The 27,636-nt window shown below is 40.0% G+C and overlaps 1 protein-coding gene and 1 non-coding gene across 7 annotated transcripts; one reads left to right on the top strand and one right to left on the bottom strand.

Moving 5' to 3' along the window:
* Positions 1–1,669: 1,669 nt before the first annotated feature.
* On the top strand, positions 1,670–27,021 carry lrriq1 (leucine-rich repeats and IQ motif containing 1). Of its 6 annotated transcripts, none has more exons than XM_077596896.1 (27): positions 1,670–1,855; positions 2,347–2,744; positions 3,961–4,057; positions 4,161–4,246; positions 4,845–4,950; positions 5,019–5,128; positions 5,200–5,274; positions 5,365–7,584; positions 7,974–8,126; positions 8,213–8,363; positions 9,019–9,212; positions 10,066–10,196; positions 10,784–10,857; positions 11,361–11,454; positions 14,208–14,390; positions 16,573–16,833; positions 17,029–17,146; positions 18,176–18,298; positions 18,532–18,615; positions 19,055–19,179; positions 19,309–19,377; positions 19,587–19,657; positions 20,293–20,394; positions 24,254–24,344; positions 24,750–24,810; positions 24,885–24,996; positions 25,731–27,021. In XM_077596896.1, the coding sequence occupies exons 3-27, from the start codon at positions 3,985–3,987 to the stop codon at positions 25,865–25,867; spliced, it is 5,004 nt and encodes a 1,667-aa protein (XP_077453022.1). In that variant the 5' UTR covers positions 1,670–1,855; positions 2,347–2,744; positions 3,961–3,984; the 3' UTR covers positions 25,868–27,021. The 6 variants fall into 6 exon arrangements, with proteins under 6 accessions (XP_077453022.1, XP_077453023.1, XP_077453024.1 ...); XM_077596894.1 differs by lacking the exons at positions 1,670–1,855; positions 2,347–2,744 and adding exons at positions 2,975–3,366; positions 3,463–3,531; XM_077596895.1 differs by lacking the exons at positions 1,670–1,855; positions 2,347–2,744 and adding an exon at positions 2,975–3,531 and having other exon boundaries at positions 5,365–6,795; positions 6,877–7,584.
* On the bottom strand, positions 21,005–21,087 carry trnal-uaa (transfer RNA leucine (anticodon UAA)). The gene has a single exon. It is a non-coding gene; the product is annotated as a tRNA-Leu (tRNA).
* Positions 27,022–27,636: the final 615 nt, after the last annotated feature.

The following is a 27,636-nucleotide window of genomic DNA, read 5'->3' as shown; positions in this document are numbered from 1 at the left end:
GTAACATGAAGCTGACGGAAAGTTGGCGCATATTGTTTCAAGCCGTGCATCACAGACACGTTAGATCTCAGTGGACCACCCTGCCAAGGCAAAGAATCAATTCGTAATCAACTCAATCAGTTTGCCACTCAGCTTAAAATATACTTGGAAAAGAACTGGTATTTTTCATTGTATTAACTAGTCCTCTTCAATCGTCAACAAAGGGATGACCTGAAATCCCATTTTTCACTGGTATTGGGGCACCATATATCTTTTTTTTTCTCTCTGGCATATCAACATTTTTAGGAACTACATAAGTTTTTCCTCACCTGTAATACAACTAGTGATATCACTTCGACCCCAGTGAGGCACCGTGAGCTCCTACAAATTGTTCTTTAAAACTTCTAAAACACCTTGCTATATTTACTCACAATACTTGTGTATTCATCCCAAAAAGGGACAACATCCTGCCCCCGCAGTCCAAAGCTTTGGTCGACGTCAATTATTTAAAATATCATTGTGGCACAATAAACTTTGGCGTCGTGGGACTACGACACTCACTGTGCAGAGAACAAGGTCTTTTTCATGTCTTGTGGGAAGCCTGGACTGCTGTGATATTGTGATAAAAGGTAAAGTAAACACTCATTCTACCTGTAGTTTGTGTTGTTGACCCTTCAATGAGAGTTTTGGAATTTTCCTTTCATTGGAGAATTCCAAAAATGACACTGTAATGTGTAGAAGTGACCACTAGTTGACCATGTCTTTGGAATTCACTTTGTATAGTAAGACATATAAAGTGTTTAAAAGGTAAAGAAAACAACTTCTTTCAAAATGCCAATGTATTGATTTTAAGTGATCAACCTTGACTGCTATTTGGTGCATCTTACATGCTACCTTTGAGTAAATCATCTGAGGAGCATGTGACCACAAAGAGGATGTGTGTTCGTTCTGATAATCCTTTTTATCATACAGGAAATAAGAACCAAGGTTAAGGCTAATCGGGAGGAGAAATGTTGGACTTTGTGAACTTGTTACACTTTTGAGGAATTCTACTAATCCCAGGATCAGTTTGAGTGTACGTACTTCGGTTACAATGATGCCAGAAAAAATCTAGAGGGTACAGAGGTAATATCTGGGGCCAAACAAGGCTAGCTTTGACCTGATAGAACTAAAGAATCCAACATCGCGACCCGTAGGTTTGCAGCGGATTAGCTCACCTCAATATTTCTCCTCTATAGCTCTTACATGGCTAAAATAAATAAAGTGTACCAGTGTTTTATCTGACTCAGTGCACAATGTATTCCTCAAGTGGAGTTTAAGTCAGGACACATTTGTGACTTTGTTTCCACGCAAACATTGTTTTGATCGTCATGGTCATCATCATAAGTTCTGTTTTAAATGTTGAGTGAGTCTTCAAAATGTAGCAAAGACAGTCCAAATTTGTTAAGGATAAAAGGAAAAACTGAAATTAGAGTGTGGCCCTCTGGTGGATTAATGGCATGATTTTTGTAACACGGATGGCACAAAGGGCCCAGGGACAGAGCTGCTAAGTAACAGCTTCAGAGAACTCTTGGACAGTCAAACACGCTATTCAAACTACTATTGACGAGTGTAATCTGTTGTGCAAACCTCTGGCTGGCCGCTGTCTGGCCACTGTCTGAGGTGCCTGAACTCGGACAAAAGCTGCGTGCACCTTGCACATGCGTGAACTAATTGGAGTGGACAAGACCTGCTGATGGAGGGTTTTTTCCTGATTCATCTGCACCGCGGAGTTGGCCAAACAAGAGCCACAATCTCCACTGAAGTTGTCCTGTGACCCGAGGAGACATATACCATGCACTTTTGCTGAGAGCACTCGCAGTAGCGTTTTAAAGAAGTGAGTAAAGCTTAAAATCCTTCACATCTATGTTGCATGAAGCTCAAATACATTTAACTGCAGAACTTTCACAACAGCTACAACTACCCCAAAGCCCTTTACAAAAAAACATTACCAGACACAGAAAAATACACAACACCCCTTGTCCTTTCCCACATCCTCTATGATTCTAAGAACTACTTCACATCTCTTATCTGCACCCGAAGATGTATGGTGAACTATCCGTCCGTCCAGTCCAGTTCTTCAATTGATCTACATCTTCGATCGGTTGACAGAAGACAAAGATTTAATAAGATGCAGTTCTCAGAAGCAGTGCTAAAGTAACCATGTATTTAATCAGTGATTTTGATATTATCTTGACTATGTGTAGTAATGTACATAGTACATACTGTACTGTATGCTCCAGCATGTTAGGGCAGGGCAATGTTATTTGATGTGTTTGTGTTGTACATTGAATGTAGACTAATATTTGGAACATTGAACACAAACAGGAAGCAGCACAGATGCAGGGATGGTTAGTGCCGTGCCTTGAAGAAAAAGCCAATGTTCCTGTTATTTTTCTCTGGGAATCCACTCTGGACGTGCCGTTCCACCGTGTGAAAGGCAGAGGAAGGAGACCGGGTTTCTTGTGGAGGGCTCTGATGGGAATGCAAACGGGAAAAGCAGCGTAGGCCCACAGGAATCTCATCAAAGACCGGTCAGCCCGGGTGCGGAGACTTCGCTGCGGGAGAGGAGAACTATGGGGAAAGTTTGCATTGTTCACGGTGCAACTTTTGTCTTGTGATTGTCACCTACAGTCACTGACCCCCCGGACAAGCCACCTCATTGAGATCACAAGTCCAATATTGGGCATTGTAGTTGGACCAACGACGACAAGTTGTTTCATAAGGTGATTTCAGGTTGTTAGACAATTGATTGTAATAGTTCTCTTTTAATGTATTTTATATGTTAACCCTAGAGAGAGGAAACATCATTTTGGGGGGAATTTCAGCCATTTCATAGGGTAAAATTTGACCTGTCTGTTTTCTTGGATTAATACAGTTTTTTTTGTTCCAACTGATCCAACACAAACAATTCAACCAATGAGGTTTGTGCTGAAAAAACGAAGCACCTGACTGGAATCCACTGATTGCATGTCTAGGATACCAGATTGGTGCAAACGTTTCCTCTTACAGGTTGAAACGAAAACCCGCAACGTCTGCGGCCCATTCTGGAATAGTTTGGGGACCACTGGATTAATATTATATTGCAATAATATATAATATTATATTGGTTTCGTTAATTACAGTAAGGAGACAAATCTGGGATCAATATAATTACTTCATATTTTTTTTAAACAGTTTTCTTCCAACTCCTCCTCCTCCTCTTCAGAAAGTGAACAATTACGTATTTTCTAATTGGGCTAATTGATCTTTATAGTATTCCGTAGTTAACTCTGTTACTATAGCAACGGAAACTTTCCTGGACGCGGAAGTAAATCGTTTGTTATTCAATGTCACAAATGGCGCGCTGTAAGCCTTTTTTTCGTAACAGGACGACCAATGTGACAATTTAGCAAGTATTTTCCTGTTGCAAGGTCCAATATATATTTTCTGGTGTTTAAATAGCGTCACAACATGTTGGAGGTGCTTCTATCCTCTTCTGACACGGAGGACGAAGACGACAACGAAGAGGAGGTTGGAGTTTATTTACGTATTCGAAAGCAGGCTTATTCGTTTAAAAGGACACTTTAATTTGGACACAGAATAACTGTACACATTGGTGGTAATATATTGCAAACAATATGCAGCAAAAATGAATATTCTGAATTGACTCGGTTCTAGAAGTGGGCGTTCCCAGTATTTACCAGATTAAACTGCATGTGCATTGTGCTTAATTCTGCTTCGTTAGATTTATTGTCTTTCAGTTTTATGTATGCTTTATTTTAAATGTCTTATTGATATAGTTTTATCTGTCAGAAATAAATGTCATTCAATGACTAAATATCAATGCTCAGTTTCTATGGCCCCAATATTTAAAAACACTTGATGTTGCTAAATAAACTCCAGAATAATGCAAAAAAAAAAAGGTATTTGAGTAATATAGCATCCATTTTGTGACTTCAGGCTTATAATGAGATCCCAGCGTCAATGGTCTCCTACTTTGAGGCTTCCAGAAGGCGAGCTGCAGCCTGTGAGGAGCTCTTCCTAGAGGATCTTGAAGGTATGAGGTCTTAATAGTCTTCAAGAAAACAAGAAAACTGCAAGCGTGATTGCTAACCTTCTTAAACTTCTATCATGATAAATGAGAATTTGTGTGTTTACAGATCTGACTGCATTACAAGCCAATGAACAAACGACACAAGTGAACTTTATGCTGATTGACAAGAACACCAAGACTACAAATGAGCCAGTAACTGTCTTTCATTACATGGATAAAACTAAGAACGTGCTTATACAGTGGTGCATACAAACATTGAAAGTAATAGTCCACGTGTAAGATTAAGTCGTATGCCCTTGCACTAAAATTAATTTAGAGTAGACATTGTATGCCATTGTGTCTTGCCAATTATGCATGTTAACTATCCACTGAGGCAATAGTAGAGATCCGGATGCATGCATACAACAGTACATAAAATATCTCAAACTCAAGACCCAGAGAGAGATTTAAAAAAGTCATCCCTTACTTTCTGTAATTATGAAGATCCTTGCTGAGGATAAATTATGCTCTTCCACCTTTTGACTGTTATTTATGAAATGCACCATATACTGTCCTGGATTCTCTACCACCAAAACCAACCAAATAGAGAAAAGTTTTGCTGGATTTGTCATGGTTTGGTACTGGGCTTGCTGGGTCAGAAACCAACATATACTGGATTTCTTAGCAGGCCCACAGTAAAAATGAACACATATCCTAAATAAAATATGTTGAATTTATTCATAAATGACTTTTATTTAATGTGCGTGACTTTTAGTGTGTGTGAGTATTATTTTCGTTGGGTCTGGTGCAGGCAGGCAACTTTGACGAGCAAAGTGAAGACGACAGCGCCTCCACTGGCCCTGATGTGGAGGTGCAGGCGTGCCTCAGTGCAGCGCTGCACGACTGTCAATCTCAAGGTGATGCCGCCACATTATTGCTCAGTCTCTTCTAAACACTTAGATTTGTTTGTTATTACTCTTTTTAGATCCCCCATTAGAGGCTGGAGGCAAAGGGTTTCATGATGATTTATCACGACACAAACAACAGGAACTAGATTTTGACAAAGAACTGAAGAAGATGTTGGAAATGGCGAAGGTGAGATTAAGAAAGTCTGTGGGATCAGTCCAAAGAAGAAGAATTTTAAACAAATTTCTCTCCGTGTGTAGCTGCGTCTGAAGGAGGCTGATATGATGGAGATGAGGGCTCAGGAATTGCTTGAACAGGAGTTTCGTTTTCAACAGGTTGGTTTTGTTGAGAAAATGGAATACTAGGAAAAATTCAAAACACAATTCTAAAAATGTTGTTTTGTAAGAATACCTTCTTCCCAAAAGGAGCTGCTTGATGACTTGAAACGACAACTGGAGGAAGAGGTAAAAAAGGGGAATGAGGAGCAGAAGAAGCTGGTTCACCAGCAGAATGAAAAGGAGGAATTGGAAAAGTGTAGCGTTAGGAGCCCAGAAGAAGATGTGAAGAAAACGGCAAGAGCCAAAGTGAAAATAGAGGAGAGGAATGAGGAGTTGGAGGACAAAAAGCAGAAAGAGGCAGAGGGAAAACAGATAGGGGAAGAGCAAAGGAAGAGCAAGAAGCTGGAAGAAGGCAGGAAGAAAATAGCACAGAGTAACACGAAAGAGGAAGTGGACATGACTAGAAAAGAAAAGGAAAAAAAGAGGAAGCAAGTAGAGGAAGAAGAACCACAAAGACACAAACAAATACAGGGAGTACTGGAGGAGGAAGACAAGTGGAGGAAAGAAAAGGACGGGAAACTGAAGGAGAATGAACAAATGAGGAGGAAGGAAGAGGAGACGAGGAAATGGGAAAAGTGGGAGCGTGGGGAAAAATGGTGGGAAGAGGACGTCTGTAGAAGGGAGGTAGAAGAGGAGGAGGAAGAACAGGTAATAACGGAACAAGATGAGCAACGGAAGGGGAGAAATACAGAGGTGAGCCAACTTGAAGAAGAGGAAATGAAAAAGGAGAAGAATGTAATTAGGAGAAGCAAAAAGGAAGCGAGCGCAGCGCTTGAGGAGGAAACAAAGAGGAGAATGTGGGAGGAGGAGCAGAAAGAGACACATGGGAGGGAAATGGACCATGACGATAAGGGAAAGAGGAGAAAGAAGTTTGAAGAAAAACGCCAGAAAGATGAAAGTAGAAGTAGGATGGAGGATGAGGAAGTAAAGTGGCGTCCGCAAATGAAAGAAGAAGCAAGGATAACGGATGAGCATCACGAGGAGATGTCAAGAAAGTTTGTGGGAGTAGAACATGGGATGAAAGAGGACGTGGAAAAACAACTGGAGCAACAGCAGAAGAAGGGTGACGGACAAAAGAGGCAAAAAGAAGAGGATGAGGAAAATTGCTTGGTTGGGGAAGAGAAGAGGAAAGAGGCAGCTGAGGATGAAGAAAAGAGAAAGATGAGTGAGAAACAAGATGTGAGAATGAAGATGGAGGAACCGCAAGAGGGAGAAAGTGAGCCATTGAGAAAAAAGGAGGAAAGGAACAAGGTGCAAGGTGCAAATGGGAAGTCAGAAGAAGAAAAGAGGACCGTGGCGGAAGGAGAAAAGGGGGTGAGTAAGGAAGGGCACAACCGCACGGAGAAAAAAGAAAAGAAGGGGATTGAGGAAGCGTTAAAGTGGAATTCGGATGTGGAACAAAGAGAGACATTTTCTCCAAGAAAATTGATGGCGGAAAAGAAGATCAGGAAGAGTGATGACAAAGACATTTGGAATTTAAAGGAACTGCAGAAAAGGGAAGAAAGGATGGGTGAAGAGGTGAAGGTGCTGGAGAGGGAAAAAAGGGAGGCGGAAAAGATGAAACGGGGGGAGGAGATAACCAGAGTCATCGAGGGAGAGGAGAGAAGAAATAAGCAGATAAAAAAGGAAAGGGGAGAGGGTGACAAAGAGGCTAAAAAAGTTGTGAGGGAAAGCCAAGGTGAAGGGGATGTGAGAAGACTCACCAGAACAAACATGTATCAGAATATGCACAAGAACGACTATGAGAACCTAGATGAAAGCAATCAAATAAACAGCCATCATGGAACTGACAACAGGAAGCATGAGCAGATCGACCAGATTATCCAACAACACATTGATGAGAGCATTCATCGGCAAATCCACGGTGGCATTCGTTGGAACATTCATGAAAACATCCATAATAACAACCATCTGAAAATCAATGAGAATGAGATCATCCATGAGACAATTCATGAAAACATTGAGAACATTCACGAGAATACCCAGCAGAACATCCCGCGGGATGTCCAAACTATTGATAAGAAAACCCATCCTAACAGTGATGACAAAAACATCTACAAGAACATTCATGAGAATATCCACCAGAAATTCTCATCCCAAAGTGGCAGCTCCAATCAGGTGATAGATCAGAGGAGGCTTTCTTGGCTCAAAGGACACATCGCCTGGACGGAACTACGGAACAGAAGCAGGGACAGCGGCTCTGTTGGGTCCAGGAGAGAGTCCAAGCGGTCCGCCCAGGACAACGACCTTCCTCCACTTTGTCCCAGCACGCTACTAAGGGCTACAGGCCGGACATCACTGCAGGAGGTACACCAAGAAAAGCACTTGATTTTCAAGATCAGCTCTAACTGCTAATGTAACCCAACACATTTATTTAATATATTATTTAAACCAAATCTAAACTATATTGAAATGGCGGCACGCACGGGTGCAGCGTCTCAATGCTCTCCAGTTTGGTGTTTTTGCGAGGCAAACTTTTTTTTTTTACCAATTTCGTCATATGCAGCAGAGTATGATGACAATTAGGCTTTTGTCAAGTCAATGATGATGACAAAGCCTATGTCTGATTATTATTATTATTATCATTATCATTATTATTATTATTACTCATCACACAGAAGTCGAGTCTGGGACTGGAGTAAATAAGAAGATTTGATGAAGAAATGACTGAAATAACAGCATTTTGTGTCTTCAAGGTGACCATCTTGGTCCTTGAGGACTTGCCAGGCTGCTGTTTGTCTACTCTGGCTCAGTGTGTACGACTGCAGTCACTTACGTTCAGAAGATGTGGGCTGAAGTTTCTGGAAGGCATCAGTCAGCTGGCAGAGCTGGCCTATGTTGATGTGCAGGTCAGTGTTTGGCGGTGATGCCCATTTTTTAAAGGCAAATACCTTATTTTTCGGGGGTAGTATAACTATATATTTTTTTCTTGCAGGAAAACAAAATTACCAGGGTGGATTGTGAGAATATGAGTTGCCTGAGAGTCCTGAAGCTAAGCTGCAACAAGCTGACATCCATCCATGGCTTGAACGGCACAGAGAACTTGCAACTGCTAGAACTTTCTCACAACTCCATTACGCGCATTGGTAAACACATCTTGTTGCGTATTGAAATTTAGTGACCGTTTTTATGGTTCCATAATCCAATTTCACGCCACATTTAAATGTTTTTATCTTTGCGCTGTTTGAGGCAACTTTTGCAGAACCATATCAAATACAGGCTGTGTGATAAAGTCATTTTTTGTAATTCATAAAATAGTCCCATTTTGGATTCATTTGCTCAAAAGATCGAACATTTTCCACAAGGGGGCAGCGTTACTCTTTTCATATGCAATCATTATGATCACTGCTGCTGAGTCTTTGAGGAATCATACTGACCTTTAGAAGTCCCTAAAATGACACACTTCATACATAGCCTGAACTACATGTATTCAATATTAATGATATTTCATAGAGTTTTCATCATTGAAATGCAAATAATATCATATACTACTTTAAATGTCAAATATATTTTCATCTCACAATGAAAAAAGGACCCTTGTTTGATAACCATTAATATGCTATTTTACATACTTGGACATTTATTTTCAATTGATTATTTACTGGTTTTCAACCCTTATTTTTACATTTTACGTTAGTCCAAGAGATGACACTATTTATCCTTTTTCAAAGTATGCGGTCAGACTCCAGAACATTTAGCAGCTGAAATGATAATTGTCATATGTTTGTCTGTTATCCTCAGCTGGTCTGGGCTCTTTGAGGAGACTCCAACGCTTGTGTCTGGACCACAACCAGCTTGTCACCACCAAAGGGTTGAGGGACGTCTGCAGCCTTCTGCACCTCGACTGCTCCCACAACCACTTGGCCAGCGCGGAGGGTCTGGAGAGCAACGTTCTACTCCGGACGCTAGACCTGACCAGCAACAGCCTCACTGAGGTCCGCAAATATTTTGACATTAGATCAAAAATATAATATGTACAATAGAATTACTCTATCTGAAGTGTTGGAAAAAAATACAGAGGGAAAATCATTTGAAAATGAGAAGTTCGCTATTTTGAAATATAATTATTAATAAAAAGTAATGTTTGGGTGGCATTTTTAGACATTGGCACAACATAATGTGAAATTACTATAAGATAGAAGTGAACATAATTATTATTTATAAGAGAATTAGTGATGTATAGGAAGAAGTCCACGACACACCTTTAAAAAAATATTTTGATATGTACAGAAAAAACACACAATTATTATTAATATATAAAAATCTGCATTGAAGATGAACATTCAAGAATTTTAAAACATTCCTTGAAAAACAGTGGCTCACGTTTAAAATACCAAATCTCCAATAACAGCCCACTCCTAAAAATACAAAACTAAACATTACAAAACAGTCATTTTTGTGGTTAAAAATAAATGATATAAAAAGAATGAAATTTTTATTTTTTAAAGTTGTTTTTGTCTAATCCTCAGTCATTTTCCAAAATAGAATTTGTATACAGGTTAATCTGTCTGGTCAGTAATTTGGGAGTCTATTTTACCATATGCGGAAATGGAAAAAATGTACAATAACTATGAACATGAATGTTAAAGCTATAATTTAAGCAATCTAAAAGACACTAGAAGCTATTAGTCATTCAAATATGAGATGAAATGGTTCTCTTCAGGGTGATTGCACCATCTGACATTGATGGATGGAGCCCACTTAGCAGCAGTAGGCTAACGTTGTTGTAACCCCCTGAGCGCTCCTGTCGTTAAATGACAACTAGTCTGTGTTCCTCCACTCAATCAGCCTCCTGCTCTGCACGATCATGTCCTCCTCGGGGAGCTGCGCCTGGATGACAACAGCCTATCCTCACTCGGACATCTCCTTGCCACTTCATGGCTGCCCCACTTGCACATGCTCACCCTGTCCCACAACAGGTAGACTCACATGGTCACAATGAAGAATACTAATGTTCTAGTACTAAGTATATATGTATATAGCATATGCTCATTTACATGCTGCAGTGTTAAGAATGCACTCTAATGAGGACTGATGTACAAAGTCTTTTGAAAGACAATAATTTTTATTAATTGAACAAGATGATAAGTTGCTATCTTGGTGCTTTCGTATTTTTTTTCTTCCCATAAAAGTTTGAATTATATTGCATTGAATAGGATTTTAAATTTAAAATGATAAAATATTTGCAAAAAAGTTTTTCTTTTTGTGTGCTGAAAAGCATGAAAATTTGTGAGTGTTTAATTTAATAAGAGTATTCATTGTACAAAATACCCACATTAAACTGGTACCTGTCTAGAACAGCTCTCTATTTGATGCAGTATTACTTCAAGTACAATAACAAACCATGTGAATGAATGCCTCTTGATTGACAGTGTCAATCAACATTGAAGGCAAGAGTTTTGGCATCAGGTCTCATTAGATTGTGTACAAAAATAAACAGTCCTCCCGTGACATAAATTTTATATTCATGTCCAGTGTTATCAAATTGTGTCTTTGTGTGTTCAAGGCTCACACACCTGCCTAACATGGCTGTTCTCATATCGCTTGCTAACCTGGACCTGCGCTCCAACTGTCTGTCAGGTAATTTCATAATATGAATAACCTCAGAAAGTCTGACAAGAGTGGCATTTCTAATTATTTTCATTGAAAAGGGTCATTTAAGGCAATGGATTTTGAAATGTCAATTGTGGTTTCAAAACAATTCAACCCGTGTCTCAAGGTACCTCTGCGCATTGTTTTTTGTTCTTGTCAAATATATTGGCACATTGGTGCAATTTGTAGCTTGATAAAAAACATTTTACCAGCTTTCTAAGGATATTTTGAATACAGTAATCACTATGGGAGATGATCTGACCTATTCCAACACCAACTTGCCCAATTATACTATTAGTGGTCTATGCTCGTTATTTTAGGCATCTTGCTTCTAAATATCATTGTCAGGATTCATCATTTGCTCTCAGATCTATTTGTTATGGTAGTTTAGTTTTCTGGATTATTTTGGTTTTTATATCCATTTGTCACGCTTCTGTCTGGGATTTACTCAGTTCAAAACAGTTGGTTAACTCGCAGAAATGTTCTCCTAGACGTGAAGAACATATGCCAGAGTCTGGAAGGATGCTGTTCCCTAGAGGAGGTCCACCTCGCGGGGAATCCTTTGCAGCAAGAGAGCAGCTGGAGGTGAGATGAAAAAGACGCACAGTGAAATATTACTTCCAGCCCTTTAGGGTGATTTGTCAGAGCAACACATTCCCTGAATTTCCCAGAATTTCCCTATGGGATCAATAAAGTATCAAGCGACATTCCAACTTGAAGTTGAATCTCCCCGCTACTGATATTCTCTGGTACATGCAGTGACTTTCTCTATATCATTCCGTTCTCTCAAAGTATCTCGGTATTCCCTGATTTTTGGAGTATACTTTCCAATTTTGTTGTTGTCATTGTTTGAAGCTATTCGTACAGAAGTCAGATTCTCTAGTTTTCCATGAGTTTATACGATAAATATGCACAGAACCCTTCTGTGGGCGTGTCTGGGTGACCAGAACGACCATCTTGTAATTATAAAAGCTCCAAAACAAAGGATAATGGACTTCCTGCCAAAAAAGCCATTATTGCGCGGCTTTTTGATAATTGTATTATGGATTTTTGTCTCCTGAAGCAAAATTTGAGAAGCCAAATACAAGCTGAAAGATTTAGTTTCTTGATTCTTACACCTTGGTGTCTTTAAAAACCCGTTTCCCACTATTTTAAGAGTTCCCTAAAACAGCTGGACTCCCTGATGTTACAACACATTTAAAATGATCTGTATCACCACATTTGAAATCATGTTTTTTCTCTCAGGTTGGGGAGGCAGTTTGTTACAAACAATCATTGAAGCTTTGCAATTTAGCGATCAACTTCAGGGTTTTCAATTTAGCAACTGTGGGCCTGTTTTACTATCATTCCTAAGAGTGGCTATATTATTTATAACCTATTTTAAAAATAAAATGTCCTGGAAACTATTTTTAAAGCGTGGTGAAGTTGAGAGTAAGGAAGATAAAGCGGTTCAGAAACTGAGATGAGATGAGTAAAGTTGAAAGATGATTACCATCTAAATTTAAAGCAAAAAGTTAAAACTTAAAGCAAAATAGTCCAATAGCTGGGTGTGTCCATTATATTTTGTTTGTTTCCCCCCCCACTAAGTTTCACTGCAGAAACCGTTAAAAAGTACAGTAAACTTTATTTAATATGACTGCTTCAATATGGGAAAAGTATAGTGCTGACCCAATACGCTTACAGTGAACTCAATTTGAACCCCTGGGGTGCCTAAAAGTGCAATTTAGACTTTGTATTTCCACTTGGCTGCCTTTCATTCAGATCTAGTGAAAACAGTGGCGAGTATTAGGAATCTTATCACTGTAGAAAAAAAAACCACTCATCCTGATACATTTAGCTTTCATCATAAAAGAGGGCTTTCTGAAAGCATGTCCTTCCTGTTTTAAATATATTGAACATTTTCATTTAAGACTGTGGGGAAATAATGTATAGTGACTATGTGCATGTTATTATTACACCAACATTGACAATATATGACATTTTTGATGCTGTCGTGGAAAACATTATTTCCACAAATTCTTTTCACTCATCTGAAATGCAGCAGTCCCTTAAGTTTCATCCAGAAACCCACCACAGAGTAAATGTTTTCCAATTGACGAAAGGAAATACATTATGCGTCTTTTATATGTTCCTGCAATTTAGTGTTTTTCAATTAGGGTGAGAATTTGCATTAACAGCACATGGACATAAATTATTTGTTTCTTTCCAACCGACTTGTACACTCCCCACCTCAGTGAGCTCATATGAGGTCGGAAAGGGTTTTATTTATTTAAGTTTGGGTCTACGTTCGAAGAGCCCCAGACAACATGCCCACAGGCGCGGAACAGAATCCAAATCTGTGTCAGTGAGACGACACGTGCTAAACAAAAACACAGTCAGCCCATGGCAGACGGCAACCTGCTGTCAATCACCTACACTGAGCAATTTTTTTAAACATCTTGTGTTTAATATTGGATAACATAAAGCAGCCTTTTCCAAAAATGTCAAGCCCTCCTTCCACAGAATGTTTTGGCGCATTTCCTGGTCCCTGCATACATATGTATTTCATTCGTTTTCTGTACCGCTTATCCTTACAAGGGCTGCGGGGGGTGCTGGAGCCTATCCCAGCTATCTTCGGACCAGAGGCGGGGGACAGTCTAACTTGGTGGCCACCAATCGCAGGGCACAAGAAGGCAAAAAAACATTCACGCTCATACTCATACCTAGGGGCAATTTTTTCGGGGCCGATCAGGCTACCATGCATGTTTTTGGATGTGGATCCGATCCCTGGAGGCTCCTCACTGTGTGGAGTTTGCATAATCTCATGTTAGGATAAGTGGTGCGGAAAATAGATGAATCCAGAAAAACTCTTTACTCTTGTATGCCGTTCCTACTATCCATTATGAATATCTTTTGTTTAACTTTTTTTTAAATAACACATTTGTCGCCCAAGGTTGTTTTAAAATAGTTATTATCATTGCTGTTCCCCAGTGTCCCACAAAATTTCCAGCTCTATATTTTCCCACATTTGAATGCTCCGGAAAAGTCTGTTTCCCTGGAAGATACTTGGGATTCCACTACTTGGACATCCTTAGCCTCGGGCTGCCATTACAACCACAACAGACTGCCACTCATTGGGTCCCCAACCCTTACAAGGCTTTGCTACTTAAAACCACTTCTTAAACTCTCCTAAAGTCCTGAACCACTTTTTGTTGTTGTTGTTGTCATTACTCTTTTTGTAATAATTACAGATGACAGAAATACAATCTGAGAGAGAGAGTGCATATTGTGCACATTTTTTTAGGAAATTTGGGTGTGGGCCCCTGGAACATACCCATATCATTTATCTGTTATTTCAGATGCTTTCTGCGAGAAGCAGTGTCCAGTCTTAGGATCATTGATGGAACCGATGCAGACATCCTTCAGACAAACCCGGCAGTTTCCCGCCACACTGGCTCGGCCTCGTATGACTTCTTCAGCTTGATTCAGGGACAGCGTCAGCAGATTGATGAGTTACAGCTTCAACACAGCGAGCAGCTCAGGTAGATAACAAATAATCCTGTCAATACAGGTTCTCACCATGCTGTAAAAGAAACAATAGGGCGGCACTCGTACTGTTTATAATATTTTAGGGGGCACAAAAACTGGTGGATCTGGTCACAAAGTGCGATAATGGTATACTGTCTCATCCGTTAGCTGATGGTCCCACCTCACTATGTAAAAATGATTTTTAATGCTTCAAAATATGGATGTGGTCACGTTCTGGCTTTCTTTACCAGGAAACCAAATAGCACACCAAGCAACCAATTATCTGAGCTGGATGGTACAAAGTCTACATTATATTTTTTTGTCTCGTCTTGAGAGAGTCACGAGCCGGCCAGGAATGTAGGGTTACCTTCTTGTTATGTCTGATGCACAGGGTGTAGCGAGCCTTAAGACAACGTCCATCTATTTTGACAGGGCCTTCCATGGCGCTGGCCCGCGGTGCTTGTGGGACCACCAAGGCTTTAAAATGCCGGTCAACTTTCCTCTCGTCTTCGTGACCCGTCCAAATTACGCCGCACAATAGATGAAACGTGGCGTCGGCGACTTGTACGGGTCATGCCGAGGATCGCTGTGGCTTGAGGGAGGGCTAGTAGCGTCGCTCACCCCTCAGAGTGTGCCCTCTACCCCCCTCTGGGCACTGGACAATGAGTCGGTCTGTGGTTTTTGCTTGGACCAGCGTCGCCATTTAACCCTTGGCCTGACCCAGTGTCACTGCGACGTTCAGACGAGTTGGAGCGCATTGCCCACACGGCCGACCGGTTAAGGTGGAGGAACCATGGGGTCTGAAGGGGTACGGTTTCACAACTTTTCCCAACAGGATGCAGGATGAAAGAGCACTTGCAGGCAATATCACTTTTACTTTTAATAGTCGCTTCACGTAAGACTGCTGCAAAGTGATCCAATATGTTGGACTGAGACTTAAAAATTACAGTTTAGACACACAACTACGAAGTCAAAGGTTCCATAGAGGCTGTGTGGTGAGAAGTAGAAACAAAATTCCCTGACTCTGGCTCATACTATACCTTACAAAATATAACAATCTAATTGAGCAATATGTTTCTGGGCTCATTTGCACCATCTGATCTTTAATTCACCCAGAATAGTTACTTCAAATTATAGTTATATGTTGACCGGTGTGTCGTCTGTCAGGATCTGAATTTTTTTTTTTTGATGGACCAAAATCCTCAAAATTGCCAAACATTAACCATTTTTAGGCCTCTTGAGATGCTGTGGAAAAAATGTTGGGCCTTAGTTGGGAAAGGTCAATTGATGTAGTTTGTCAAATTTTACGGGCTCAAGCATGTCAAGTAGCCACTTTAGTAGCAGTTGTAACTTTAAAAAGTTACGATACCGTCACTCATGAACCAAAGGGCCTACTGCCTAATCCTCATGGTTATCTGGAATAGATTCCAGGCCCATTGCGACCTTCGCAAGTACAAGCGTAATTCTTAGAATATTTGATCACCCATTAAAACTATAAGAAGTTTTTCTATAAAATGGTTTAGTGCAACAGTGTTTTACCTTCTCAGAGCGACCCTGGTGTGAACCAGCAGGTAAAAGAGGGATCACAATCCCTTTGGCCTCTAGACTCCTCTCCCCCTTGTCCCACTGTGAGGGAAAAGACAGGTCTTTGTAAAAAGGGATGTAGTCTACAGGTTACTGGCCGGTTACTCTATAAGAGCCCCCAAGGCTGGAGAAGAGAAAGGGGGCTGGATGGGGGGGAATCAGAGTCGTGCTGCTAATAGATTCATTAAGTTTCATTGAAGTTCTTTTGTAACTACTTAATCCCCTCTGTGAAAGAGTCATTATCTGCTGTTAAGAGATACAGATTCCGACCAGTGAGTTGAATCCAACTTTTTTTTGTGCGTCTATTCATTTTCAAAAAACTTCATTGGTGTAAATTAGAAATCATAATCTATACTATATAATCTGTACTATTGTTCAAAGTTCAGTGCTGTGTACATTACTTAACTCTACAACAAGCCCAAATTCATAACACCAGACAAAGCTGTATAATGAGCTCTTTACTGTTATTTCTTCAGTATTGTTCCTTAAAGCGATATTAATATTTTTTCCTTGGTGTCATGATGAATATGAATATGTACTGTCAATAAGATATACTGTTGGTGGGTGCTAATAATATGTGCTGGCGTTATTTAAAATTCTTGTTGATAACAGAAAAGCTTCGCACCCGTTAGACAGCGTCCAACTTTCTTGCCAACACTCGGTGGAAGCTTTGTACTTGGCCGAGGAGCAGCGACGAGCCATCGAGTGCTTCCACGTCGAGCAGACAACTTTGGAGGAAACGCATGTTGAGGTTTCACTCATCGCCTCCAGCAGGGACGGTGCACGGCCATTTTGTGATACACAAACGTCAACTGTAAAGGGAACAGACGGTGTAAAAATGATGCCACACCAGCAAGACAATAACCTTAAAAGGTAACCCACAAGGAGTTTTTTTTTTCCACCAAGCAGGGAGATGTCATACTTGTGTTAGTCAAAAACAACAATACAACATTTGTTTGTTTGTTTTAGCTGATTCATTTTTAAAAAATGTTTTATGTCCTATAGATACAGCAGATTATACATTTTTTGTTTGACAAATTCATTTTCAATTTTTTTCTTTGTCTCCAGCTCCAGTACCTCTTTTACACCTGATATTGAAGGAGAAAAAACAGCAGATGGGGAGAAAGGCGAGTCCACTGTGAGGAGAAGCAATTTTGCCCAGCATCATGCTGCCACAGTCATCCAGGTAAAGATTTCGCAACATAGTGTTTCAGACATGCAAAGTGTCACTATTATATGGGAAGCGCTTTATGTGTATCACTGGGCATCCGTTTTGCAAACATCATATGCGCTGATCAACATTTTTTCCCCAAATGTGTGGAATTCAATGCTTCTTGCATATATATTATCCAAAACACAGTGTTGAATTAGTCTTTGGAGGTTTGGATGATATATTGTCTGATTGCATGTAAATGAGAACAGAAAAAGGTTGTCGATTAAAAAAGATGTTTAGAAAAGTCTTAATTATATATAATTGCCATTTTCTGGCCAAGTTCTTCCTTTTTATTTTTGTTAGAAAATTACATAAACAAGAATATTTCTGCATTATTTTCTCTTACTCTTACATGGATAAGGTTGCATGTAAGAGGATAAAGTTTGCAAATTACATAAATTAATAAGTAATGAGCAGATTGTTTGGGAGTTTTTTTTAATTATTTTTTTTGTGTGTGAAAAAAAACCTCAATCTAAATCTTATTTAACATATTTACCCCAAAGCAAATAATCATGTTAATATCATGCCCATAAAATTGTATTTAATTTGATTTAATATGTAATGTGATAACAATGAGTTGTATTTTTATATATATAAAACACTGTTCATTTGGTTTTATAAATATTAAATATTTGATTTGAAATTTTTGAGAAATCAAAACATTAAACCCCAAAGAATAACATTTTGTTTTTTTCTTGCCTATGTGTGGAGTGTGTGCTCACATGCTTCGGATATGTTGAAAGTGATTTATCAGATTCCAAAGCAGTGTTGTAGTAGGAGTCCCCACCATTTGCCCCGCCCCCCCATTCCCACGGGGATTTAGGATTTAGAGGCATGATGGAGCTCCATTTATCTTGGAGCAGCCCAAAGTCAAGCAGAGTTCAGGGGCATAGAAAATAAAATAGAGGTTAATATGTTTCATTTCCCAAATGAGTTAGCAAACAGTACTTTAGCGTCATGATTCATGGTCAATTAAAAAAAAAGTTTATGTTCCACATCCAGGCGCGATGGAGAGGCTTCTGCTTAAGAAGGAAGCTGGCGGCTGCTCTTGCTGCCGTCACCAACCTGCAAACTGATGATGACGCCTTGGAGTTGGTGGATGTGGACGAGTTTGTCCTGGATGAGGTGTGTATAGTATGCACAGTGCACCCATTGCAAAGTCAAACTTACATAAAAAAATGGCCAGTTATTTACTATGATTTGATACTACAATCACCATCTGGCTAAGAAGGCCATTTGGTATATATAAGTATCCCAGAATACATCTTGAACGCTGCAGTTCGTCAGCTTAGTCATTTCAATACACAAATCAGAAATCAACATGCATGTCCTAAAAATGTCTTTGTTCATATCCAAAGGAAAAGCTAGAGCAAGGTTGGACCCTATGTGAGGATGCGCCTGCTAACCGTCCGTTGGTGTCCAAGCAGGCACTGCTTCGGCAGGTGAGGTGGCAAAAACTTCAAGATCAGTTCTAATTGCTAATGTAACCCAACACATTTATTTAATATATTATTTATAGAGTTTGCACTTTTTAAAAATATACAATCTCCCATCAATTTTTGCTTGAACACCTTTAGTATATATTGACCATTTGGTGTCAAAAGAGTTTTTCTAATGTTCCTTTGTCATGGTGCTTATCGCTCACCCACATGGGAATTCCCTCCTTCTTTTGCTGATTGATCTTAAAATGTATCCCCTGCAAAAACATGGAAGATTTTGTTTTTCTTCTTGAGGCCTTTTGTCATTTTTCACATTGCACTGTTTTCTCTGCCTTCATTTACCTCGCGTTGGATCTTTTCTTTGGCTGGGCGACTCGCTCGTGCTATACATCAAGTGAGGTTGAAACGGCCCAGCTGTTTTTTAGTGTTGTTTGCATTCTAGCTCCCAGGCTTCTATTTGGAACATTCCCAGTGGGTTCTACCACCTCTGCCCACACGGAGGCCAGTGGAAGCCTGGGAACCCGAAGAACGTGAGGAGCACAGAGACTCACCACCAAACTCCATTAGGTAAGCCCTCCAAATGCTAGCTAACCAAAAGTTCACATAGCACTCTAATAAATTAACTCCAGGTCATCATCTCAACAAAAATGTTGTTTTTCCTGGAAATCATGATATGTATTTTTTTTTTCATTTTAGGGATAAATCTGCTTTAACTCCTGTGGCAAGCGACACCTCTGACAAATCAGATAGATTTCTGGAAGAATGGTAAATTGATTTATGAGGGTAATCTCCATTACGTAAAATTTCATTATCTTTATCCTTTTTACTCATTTGCATTCATCTTCAACCTGCAGGCCCCTACAGGGTTTACTGCTCAGTTCTATTCAATTTGAAATTTATGTCCTAAAATCCTAGCTTGTTTATAGATTAAAGATCACACATGAAGCTCTTTTCTTTGCAATTTATCTCTGCAGGGGCTTCACTAGTAAGCAGATGGCTGAGCTTATGTTGAAGAGAGCCCTGAAGATGAAGTCCAAGCGCAAAGGTGCGTATCTTTGGAAAATGGATGTACTATTTTTTTAAAAAAATAAAATATTATTACGAGTGGAATATATGAGAATACTGGAAGCTCGGTGTCAGGTTTTGATCATTACAGTAAAAGAGGGTAGACAGCGCTGTAATTCTTGATCAGTGTGCAGTTTTGACATGTTGACACGTGGAAAAAATGCATAATATGTGTCTTTTAATACTAAATAGTCCTGACTGGATTTTCTAGAAGAAAAAAAATGAAACCGTTACTTAGTTGGCTGGTCCTTTTCGTTCCCTGGGCTGCACTTTGACAGCGGAGGACCTTTCCAGCTCGCGTGCGTTAATGAGCCGTAACGCATAGCAGAAGCCAGACTCTGTCGCTTCTTATTGAGCTTTATTTGGGGAAAAGGATAAGTCTCGTGTCCTCCTTGTCTGGGTTTCGTGCGATCCAGGTTGACGTAGCCCTGCCACGTTGCTCTAACGGTAGTCCAGCCCTTTGATCGGCATGTCATCTTGTCACAACGGCCAGGTCTTTGTCGAATATAACTCGTGGTGGCAAGCAGAGCCGTGCTCTCATACTTCCCAGAAGTGAGGCTGCGGTTCTCTGCTTTTTCAGGCCTGGTTTAACCTCCTCCTGCCCTCCCTGTACAGATCTGTCAGGGCATCTGGAGTCCTGGAGAAACCACCCACTCACCATTCACCATCTAGCGGCTCCGAACAGACTGGCACGGCGCCACTTAAGTGCTACAAGGGGTAAGACTAGCTGGGTTAGGGTGGGATGTCCATTCGAGTCATTGTCTTAAAGCAGGGCAGGGGTGAGCTTGCACAGATACCCGACACAAATTATTCTTTAGCCAGGCTTATTCAATGTGTTGCAAATCTCTTACTGTGTACGTTGTATGTTTAATGAAATCTCAGAAATGTAAGGCTTTGGTATGAAAGGGCTTCAATACACAATGCACTCAGATCATGCAAAATGTCTTTAACTGGCTCTGAGGAAGTTCAAAAAGAGACACTTTTCCCTGGTCTTTTTTGGCCTTCCCTGGGGTAGAGAAACGTAAGAGAGTGACATCGGCAGCCAGAGAAAAAGATTCTGGGTATATAGAGAGTAATGAGTGGTAGGGGAGTATAGGTTGGCTTTTATTATCTCATCTGAAGAGCAATGCTCCTAGGATCATTCAGGCTTAAGGGTCTGCTAGAATGATGCATGTGTGTGTGTGTGTGTAAAAAATCTGCTTTTGCGTGTTAATTCCTTCCGTTTTTTGTGATATCATTGGTAACTTGCTGGTCAAAGTAGGATTGCAGTTAGCTTTAGCTTTGAATTTTCCCTCAAAGAACACACTGGGACACAACCTAAAACACATACCAGGAGTGGGGTTTGAACCCACGAGGACTATTGTCCATTGGATCTTAAGTCCAACGCCTTAACCACTCGGCCACCCTGGTCATGATCTAGCAAGTTATGCAGTTTTTATGTACGAGCAAATAAACCGAAAATTCACCAGTGGGTTTGAGATAAGATGACCACCGTATGAAAATCAATGCCCCAAAAATATGTTTCCATCTATTGAGACACTTTAAGACACAAGTTTAAGATACAACTGTTTTGAGTCACAAGCTTGATGATGGAATGAACATGAATTAAACTCATATCCAAGGCACTAGCGTAGACTAAAATAAAGATGTTCTCGTCTTCATTAACGGATCGTTTTACTAAATCGGTTTGAAATGTCTGGATGGAGATCTGTTTTCTGTTAAAAATGAATAACAACAGGTGGTTGAATCCACAGGTCAAGTATACCTTCTGCCAACTTGTTTTCCAGCGTGAATCGGTATCCTCACGATACATCACGGGAGGAACAAAGCTAGAGATACTTAATAAAAGCTTAAGCAATTAAGCAAATTTGGATCATTTACTTTCAGCGAGTGGCTCCTGGCGCTGTGATCGTTGATAGACCCGTGCCGATCTCCCCAGGCGCACCACTGGCCGTGAACTGTGCAAGGCACCCCTTACTCCTCCTCCTTGTCCGGATCTCCCCCTGTGCCCGGGGCCCGTGTAGAGAGCTCAGCTTGGCTTGGCCCGACACGCTCTCCACAACAGGGGTTAACATTTCAGGGGTTTTCAAGTCAGGGCCCTTATGGAGGTGATTAGCCCCGAAAAGCCATGACAGATTCTTTCCAAGATATCTGACGCGGCGTGTTTATTTTATCCGGGCTCTTTGTGTGGATGTGCTGGACATGAGTAACCCACTTGAAACGGGTATCGGCTTACACGGAGAGACGAGGAAGAGGGAAGAGGATGGAATAGAGTAGGGGGTGACGAGCCTCAAGATGTTTTGTTGTGAAGGGAAAAAAAACATTCTTTGGGTGATTCCTGTTGTCAAGTGCGCCAAAGTGGGTGATGCGGTCTCTCCAATTGTACACCCGTGGCTGTGTGGCGAGGAGTTACGCAATTTATCTGCCAAATATTATGTGATACGGATAGAATGTCTCTTAAAGGTTGTTAGCCTTAAAGTAGATTCTGACATGTGGTCTCTCCAGAATGCGTTTTTGCGTCTATGTTTGTGTTGCTAGAGGTGCTAAACAAATAATTACTGTATATACCTCTTATGTAATAGCCTGTACGTAGTTGTCTTGCATGTGGTCACGTGTGTTTTTTGTGTGTGTTCAGGTTTCAGGAATTTATTTCTGCTACCTTTGCTTCTGTAGCAAGAGGTCTTTGAACCAAAAATGGTGTTATTTTCACTGAATTGATGTTGTGCACATACAATTTTTGGTTCGAAAATGAACTGATGAATTTCTCACATTCCAACTCACACTTTACAAACATGCATAAGACATTGTAAATCAGCATTATTCCATATTTAAAGGCAACATCCTCGGGTGCTATTTGTAAAAATAATGCATCCAGTATATACTACATAGTCAATACAACATAGTAAAGAGTATATAATATACAGTACAAAGAACTGAGGCTCCATTATTATGGTCTTGGCTTATAATACATTTACAGGATCGGTTGTTCTCAAACTGGCTGAAGAATAGGTACTTGTTAAGGGAGATCGAGATCGAAGGGTTTTGGGGGCAGAGGGGAAACAAAGCATGTCATTTCTTCAGCCCTTGTTTGCTGCAGGCCACCCTCTGTTCCTCTTCGTGACCTACTGATACATTCTGTCTTCCCCTCAGCGCAGAGACGAGTTCCCTTAATAAGCTTAAGAACCCCTTCTTAACAGGCGTGACTCCTACGCGGGCCCCCAGCTTGATATCCTGTAGGAGCACTAGAGCATGTCTCAGGAGGTTTGGTGGGGGGGTTGCAGGTTGTCTCCATGCAACTACCTTTTTGAATGTACTCTACTGCTTTCTCAAATTCCTTTGTGGTTGAAGGAGGAACCCTAAAATCAACCTCCAAACCTAACTTCAACCCAGATTTGAACCCCCATTTTAGTCCCTGGCACTAAAGTTTACCCCAACACTGACCTTTAACTTTAGATTAGATTAGATTAAATATAAGTCTTTTTGCTGCCGCTCCAGCTCATAAAATTCCCTTGACATCAATTGGAATAACATTTAGCAGTGAACGTTTGCACATTTAATTAAAATTTGTATTCACAGTAGAAGAAAGTCACTCCCGACAGCCTCATCTTTCCGGAATTGGAAGCATGCGCGTCCATTCCCGGGCCCACTTGTGCAGCTCCGACGGGGAGCATCCATCACTTGACACTTTTAATGGTCCATGGCAATTAACCCATGAAAACTGCAGCACTTTCCCTCACTGCACTGAAGTGAAAGCGAGCAATAAAAGCGTCATTTGTTTCAGCGACAGCCTGTCAGAATCCATTATTAGCCTACACCCGTCTACGGCTGCCCTACTGTCAGTACAACGCAAATATTTATTCTGAATTACGGCCTTATTATGGGATTTCAACACGCCTCATAAATCAGCTAGTTTCTCGCTTGTCCCAGAAAGCTGCCTGACTGTAGAAAACCACAATAGGCGGGAAAGAGTCACACCCGCCACAGGAGATGTTTGATAACTCTTACCCATAGCCTACCCTTGTGATTAATTTAAATAAATTAAAAAAACAACAACATGTACTGTACATAATGAATTAATCGATTTTACAAATTGTAACACAATTGCACAATACGTACATTCTTTGCTATAACATCACCATCTCGTACAGGAAACGCTTGAACTGAATGGGCTGATGAAAAAATTAATACATAGAGTATATATTACATGTTTAAATTGTGATTTTTGATACTCACGTTACAATGATGGAAATTTGTCTAATGTTTAATCCAGAATTTGCCATCAATATTTTACATGTTCAGTCACCTTCAGGAACAAGGGCGCTAACCATGGGAGTGATTTGTTTATGATTACTATAAAGATCATCATTATGATCATTTGACTTGATTAAACAGCCTAGTTGGCTTCTCTGGTGAATATCCATCCTCATCTACCAAAGCCAGACTATCCAAAAATGTGTCATTTTAACCATCAATTAGATTTGGGCTTCCATTGGCCTGTTGGCAAATAGCTTTGTTTGATACAAATAGACATTTTAAAAACAAGGTAACTTTTCATGTGTTTTCTGTGCCTAACAAGTCAACCGGGCAAAGGTGGGTCCCGGACGGGTGAGGTGGGAGCGGACGCGGGAGTGGCTCCGAAATCAGAACGCATTGAGGCTCTCGGAGAGGTGAGCTTGTACTGCTTCCTTGCCTTGTTTTGTCTTTTAAATGTTCATTTGATTTTTGTTCAGACTGAAACTATCAATCCATCTTGTCACAATGCATTATTCTTGCACAGGGGCTACATATCATAACCCACTTGATGTATGAATTTTTACAGACAGCTCTATGAAGTGCATTTTAGTAACATGAGGCCAGCTTTTATATATATATATATATATATATATATATATATATATATATATATATATATATATATATATATATATATATATATATATATATATATATATATACAAATATATATATGTTTTAGTTTTTTACGGAATTCTGATTGGTTTTCAGACGTAAAATCAGCCATTTATTTTCCTGGTTGGATTAAATAGATTATTTTCATTTTTTTTCTCCTTCAGTAAACGTTTCTTACCGGACATTGCAACCGAATCTGTAAACAGTGGACAACGTCAATCTGCGGTGAGAGAGAGAGGTTTTAATTACTTACCTGTCAGGTAAATGCTGTTGTATAATGTTCATTGTTTTATGTGTAGGGGGAAGCAGGAGGTACTGAACATCCTTCTAGTGGGGTTTGGAACTTCAGTACTTTACTTGCCCAAGCAGATAAAAAGTACAAAAAGGCTCAAGGAAATGGCACTGAAAATAGTGAGTTATTTTAAATATACACATACGTTGATGTCTCTTTGCAAGTTTGTCTCAAGCAAAGGTAGGAGGGGGGCAAAGAAGGTCAGTCCAGGGACACGGTTTTCCTCCAATGGCAGGAAATGGGAGTGAAAAAAAAGAAAGGTGGGTGATGACTGGGCCTTGTGTGAGGGTCCGAGGGGGCTGACAAAGATGCCAGTGAGGGCAGATGAGCACATGAAAGCATCTCCGGGAGGTGGCGTGAAGGAGAGCCCTGTCCTATCCTGTCCCCCCACAGCCCTTTAACGAGACCTAATTGGATTCTGATGATGATTTTAAAATGATTTCCACGAGGTGCGCTGGCCCACTAGAAGAAAAGTGCCTTGTCCAACTGCCGCCGTCATCACCGTCCTGCCAGCAAGGGAAGGACGGGTCAGTCAGGACAGGCTGCCTCTGTTTGTGCAATAAATTAGGAACATGTGCTGTTATGAATTTTTGATCATTTTTATGATCTGATCTGAAGATAATGTCAGAAAAGTGTTTATGTTTTTTTTTTCAAATGAGTGACTTGACCTCTGTGATTTGAGATACCCAAAAATTTGACATGAGTGATCCCAACTCATTTCATAACGAGCAGGAATTCGGCAAATAGGACAAAATTATTGTTATGATATTGAACAATCAACCCATTGCGATATTGTTTTCAGCCATGTTGTCTCTCAGTCCTGTTCTATTCTCTCCTTATATTTTTCTGCCAGAGCAAGATGTCACCAATCCAGGGAAAAAGGAGCGAATCTCGTTCCAAGATGAGCCTGCACGTCGTAGCAGTGGCTGGGGTGGAGGGAAAAAAAGAGATAAAGGAAAACACCAAAGTATCTCTTGTCCCAAAAAATAGACAAATCCAATAGAACTTTGCTGCTGAGCATCTAAAGCGTTTTAAGGACATTCTAGAATCCTACAGCACTAATACCTTCAGGCTCTTTGAGTATCGTGGCCTAAACAAACTATTTGAACACATAACATAGTTTGTATCATGACAGGAAATAGGAAGCAGAAACTTTGACTAACCCGCCAGCTTATTTTTTTAAACATGGACAAAGTCCAGTCTTGGAACCACAAACTTGATGTGTCATTTGTTAAAGCACTTATATTTATTCAAGTTGCCATGTTTTTTTCTGTATTCTGCTGATTTTTTCTTTTTTTACTATTTTATAGAATAACTGTTTACTCTTCTGTCCTGAGTTAGAAATGGGTACACTTATGAATAGGCATTGCAAAACACAAGATGGAATTTAACTGTTGTCTCCGGGATTAACAATAACAGTCAATATTAGGATGACGATTCACTAATTCTTACAGGTGATTAGCCTGAATAAAGAGTTCCCTAAAACATGTCAATAGCCTTGCTTGCACACTCATCTCCCCTGTAATACCCTAATATGACCTGTCTTCCCCTTCTCGGTTTAGTAGGTTGATCCCCTCTATGGATGGCATTCCCACGGTAAACGAAGTAAAGTAAGTTAAGGAAATAAGTCAGAAATATAATCTTTCTTTTTGCCCATCCCCTTAAACCACCAATTTACACATGCATTTTTCCAAATAAACACCACATCAAATATAACCAAAATTTGAGTAAACGAAACCCCCCTGTTAAAACTGTTTCAGGCATTCTGATTTGCCAAACCACTAAACAGTAGAGGTAAAAAGAAAACTTAGGTATTAAAAAGGGAAGTTAACCATTGAAACACAATTGAGGGTGACCAAGAATTACCATAAAAAGGTAGCTTGAAAAAAAAAGGTAGCAAAGCCTCCTGTATCTTTTCAGCCATGGCTTGCTGAGACTTTGACGCACAAGAAATATACTAGATCGATGGATGACAAAGACATTAAAATCATTTTTATTGTTGTTTTTGGCGGCAAATTTCATGACTTGCCATGAAAAGTGACCAAGTCACGTGGATGCACTAAGCTTTGCTGGCTATGCCCTTTATTGGCATTTAAATGAACAATATGTGTGAATTCAAATAAAATGAGATTCCAAAAATGGAAGTTAAGCATTTCCTTTTTTTGCAGATACCGAGAAAATTGAACTCGGCGAGGAATGTGCCACAGCAGAAAAGCCCGAGAAACCTGAACCCACGTTGAGGGAATAACATGGCGCGAGCAGAAACCGTGGGTAAAATGTCCGAGCTAATTGGTGGCACTAATAAGGGCTGCAGGATGTTTTTCTACAAATTTAATTAAAAAAAAGAATGTTATCCGAATGGTGTCCACTTGGTGGACTTGCTAGCGTCAGGTATTTTTTTGACCTTTCACTCACTTTGCTTAAACGGTCTAAAAAAGTATTTACGCATGCATACAAATGCTTCAATTATTGTACTGAATGCCGTTGTTAATGCAATCGAGCCGTGATTTGGGAATCTCAATTCTGAGCAATTTGAGAACAAACAAGATGAATCCATTGATGTGCAATATGACAAAATGGTAATATTTTTCCTGATATCATCATACCATGAAAAGGTTGATCAACATGGTAAATTTTCGCTAAATATTAACTGACATGAATATTTAGCAGCGATCCATTTAAAAAGCCCTTTCGCAACACATCTGTTATAAATATTGTATTTTGGTTTTTATGTTTGTAAATCATGTAGTGTGCAATAT

This window comes from Stigmatopora argus, chromosome 3 (assembly GCF_051989625.1).
Source record: "Stigmatopora argus isolate UIUO_Sarg chromosome 3, RoL_Sarg_1.0, whole genome shotgun sequence".
Taxonomy (NCBI): Eukaryota; Metazoa; Chordata; class Actinopteri; order Syngnathiformes; family Syngnathidae; genus Stigmatopora; species Stigmatopora argus.
This window is presented reverse-complemented; position numbering and strand designations above follow the sequence as displayed.